This window comes from Aplysia californica, unplaced genomic scaffold (genome assembly GCF_000002075.1).
Source record: "Aplysia californica isolate F4 #8 unplaced genomic scaffold, AplCal3.0 scaffold00583, whole genome shotgun sequence".
Taxonomy (NCBI): Eukaryota; Metazoa; Mollusca; class Gastropoda; order Aplysiida; family Aplysiidae; genus Aplysia; species Aplysia californica.
Genome location: NW_004797853.1, coordinates 165,935 through 169,500, shown reverse-complemented (window position 1 = coordinate 169,500; position 3,566 = coordinate 165,935). Strand labels below are relative to the sequence as shown.

Sequence of the window (3,566 nt, the reverse complement as noted above, 5' to 3'; positions counted from 1 at the left end):
GGGGGTTACACAGGCACGTTTTAGTATGTGTTTTACGGCACTTGCAACACAATAAGTCATGTAAGTGCTGAAGATTAGAGGTGTTACAAGAGAGTAACAGTGTCAGACGCAAAAAAGAAGGAGGGGAGAAGGACTATATATGTTTGATTGGAAAGAAGAAGTAAACCACACCAGAGCTCCAGCCAACCACCCATGGACGTTCAAGGCAGATAAAAATTCATACAGAAATGTACAGTGCTTATTTTCATTTTGAATAAAACGGGGCACAAAGACATTATAAAGGTGTCAGTGGAATCAGTCGCTCGTTTGTTGTCGGGCATTTAGATGTATTGGTACCATCTTAAAGATAGTTTATTTGTGTTGCTTTCGATAACAAAAATACCCATGTATCTTGAAACGAAGTCAAGATATTTGCCACTGAAGGAGGAGAGCTCACTCAGTTTCAGTGGTAAAATTGGCGAGAAAATAGCCGCCAAAGTTTGACGATTGCAATAGGTTGAGAGTCCTTGAAAACAATAACATTACAAATTTTTCTGTGCCTTTAATCAATGTTTCTCCGTGAAATTCATATAGACATGTGTTTTAATATGGACACAAAAGGTGTTGAGCTAAAAAACAAACAAACACACACACACACAAAAATTCGATAAACATTTTCAAACTGATGGAAAAGTACCAATTTCTTCAATTTCATTATTTTGACGAGCGCGTATTTTTACCACGATGCCTCATTTACTTTTAAAAATAAGTTTCATTATTTGTTATCTTAGTTTTAGTAACGAGAAGCCCATTTATACAATGACATACAGTTCAAGCAGTGAGCAGGGGAAAATCTAGGAACACACAAAGAGACAAACACACACACAAACACACACAAACACACACACAGACACACACACCCAAACATAAACACATACAAATGCACGCGAGCACACACATTCAAACACAAACACACATACAAACACACACATAAACAAACTCACACACGGACACACACACAAACACAAACACATACTCATACAATATAAACACACACACACACACACACACACACACACACACACACACACACATAAACACATACACACACATGCGTGCGCGCGCACATACACACACACACAAACACATACACACACACAAACATACATCATAAACACACACATTAACACAGACAGGTGATACACACACACACACACACACACACACACACACACACACACACGGACACACACACACATACACACACACACACACAAACACACACATAAACATACGCAGAGACAACAGAGAACAAAGTACGTTGGATCTACCTGTAGTGTCTTCAAGCCATCCACTTTTCAACGAAGTGATAAATCAGACTTTTACAAACTGCTGTAACTACTAGATGCATATGTGAGACAGCGTGGTGGAATCAGGCTCTCGTCAATTTTTGGGCATGTAGAGTTATTGGTACCATCTTATAACTTGTTCACTTGTCTTAGTTTGGATGAAAAAAATATCAATTTATCTTGAATACAAGGTGAGATATTTGCGAAAGAAGGAGGTAGAAGTCCCCTGTTTTCAAAGGAAAAAATTAGTGAGAAAATGGCCCCAAAAGATTAGTTATTTTCTTAGCTTAAGAGTCCGTTGTAACTGAAAATTATAGCTTAAAAAAAAAATCCACACAGAAATGAGTTCTTTAATGGACATGAAAGGTGTTGAGCCAAAAAACAAAAATTTGATAAAAAATTCTCAAACCTGCAGAAAAATGCAAGTTTCTTCTCTTTGATTACTTTGACGAGAGCCTGATTCCACCACGCTGCCTCACAATTGTACACGAATGTCTCTTTTAAAGAATCATCAACAACAACAACAACAACAACAACAACAACAACAACAACAACAACAACAACCCCTCCCCCATAACAAAAAAGCAAAACAAACCCCAGACAAACTCCATCTCCCTAAAAAAACCCCAACCCAACAACAAAACAACAACAAAAAAACAACAACAAAAAACTGACCATCGGCTATGCCTTGTTTTTCTCCTCTTTATCATAGTTAAATCATACACTTACTCTTTGGGGAAATCGTCTTTGAGCCGTATCGCCCTATCCTCTGTATTGCACTCCATGGTATCTGCTGGCAAGATCGCAGATTCGTTGGATGCCATCAGTGCCTGTTCCGATTCGATTAACGAAAGCGTATCATTCGGCCCGTATGCGATGGAACACAGGACCATAACACACTCCATTAGATATTGAGAGCGAGACATGTTAGGTGGGGAAGATAAACGGCCTCTGATACACAGCTGGACGCATAATCGCGTGCATTGACCTAAAGACTCGCTCACGCTGCTGGTGTTGAGAGATGTATACGATGCCATCTTTGCCACGCAGGTTGATGTTGAATGCGATTCTTTTCTGTAAATGAACACACTTTTTTAAATATATATTAGGCACACCGTCTTGTATTATAAAACACAACACGCGTTCTCGATTAGAACACACTGCTTTCTTCTATTGCACACACCTTCTTGTTTCGGACGCACCGTGCGATGTCTTCTTTTATAGATATTGAACACTCCTTCTGTCTTCTGATATTGAACGCGTTTTCTACTATTGAACACCCTCTGTACCTTTGAACACAGCTTATACTGAACACACTTTCCACTGTCTTCTTCTGTTAAAAAATCCACACTTTGCACTAATGAACACACTTTCTAAAGTTGAGCATCCCTTATTCTATTGAACCCATCCTCTGCAACTGAATGCACTGTAGGCTTCTACACCGAACTTTTACTGTTGAAACTCTTTCTCTAATTGAATCGACCTTTCTCTGATGAAGGAACTTTCTCCTATTGAACGCACCTTTCTCAGTTGAACACACCTTTTAGAATGTTCTTCCTTGCACTATTGTTGTTTCTCTCTCCGTCTCTCTTTCTATATATATATATCTCTCTTTTTTTCTTGTGTTCCTCCTTCTTTTACAAAGTTTGACGCGGTTTTTCGACAGTTTATGCCTTCAGAACGAGTTCTAGACTCAAAATAGCTGATCCAACTTTCTCAGACGATGCTAAGTCCAATCTTCAATGCAAGGTCTTCAGCACAGGAGAAATAATACTGCCGTCTGGTAGAAAAAAATAGAAAATAATATGGGTATTATGTACAACAAAACCGACAAAGGCGGTAAAGGTGCGTCATCATCATCATCATCATCATCATCATCATCATCATCATCATCATCATCATCAGCATCAGCATCATCATCAGCATCATCATCATCATCAGCATCATCATCATCATCATCATCATCATCATCATCACCTGACCCCCTCCTCCATAAGTATCTTAAACTAAAAGAAGACATATACAATACATACGCTCACACAAACACACGCACACACATAAATATAAACACACACACACACACACACACACACACACACACACAAACACACACACACACACACATACACACACACACACACATGCACACATACAGAATTACACTTACACGCTCATTCACAGACATAAAAAACACGCAAACACACACAATAAAAACGCACTCCTTCACACACATGTACA

At 38.9% G+C, this 3,566-nt stretch overlaps 1 protein-coding gene across 2 annotated transcripts in view; it reads right to left on the bottom strand.

Moving 5' to 3' along the window:
• Nucleotides 1-3,134, bottom strand: part of LOC101858807 (sex peptide receptor) — a 17,598-nt gene extending 14,464 nt beyond the window's left edge. For both annotated transcript variants that reach the window (XM_005107173.3, XM_005107174.3), the window contains exon 1: nt 2,058-3,134. In XM_005107173.3, coding sequence (XP_005107230.1) covers nt 2,058-2,365 — 308 coding nt within the window. In that variant the 5' untranslated portion in view covers nt 2,366-3,134. The remainder of the gene's footprint in view (nt 1-2,057) is intronic.
• Between the last annotated feature and the right edge of the window lie 432 nt (nt 3,135-3,566).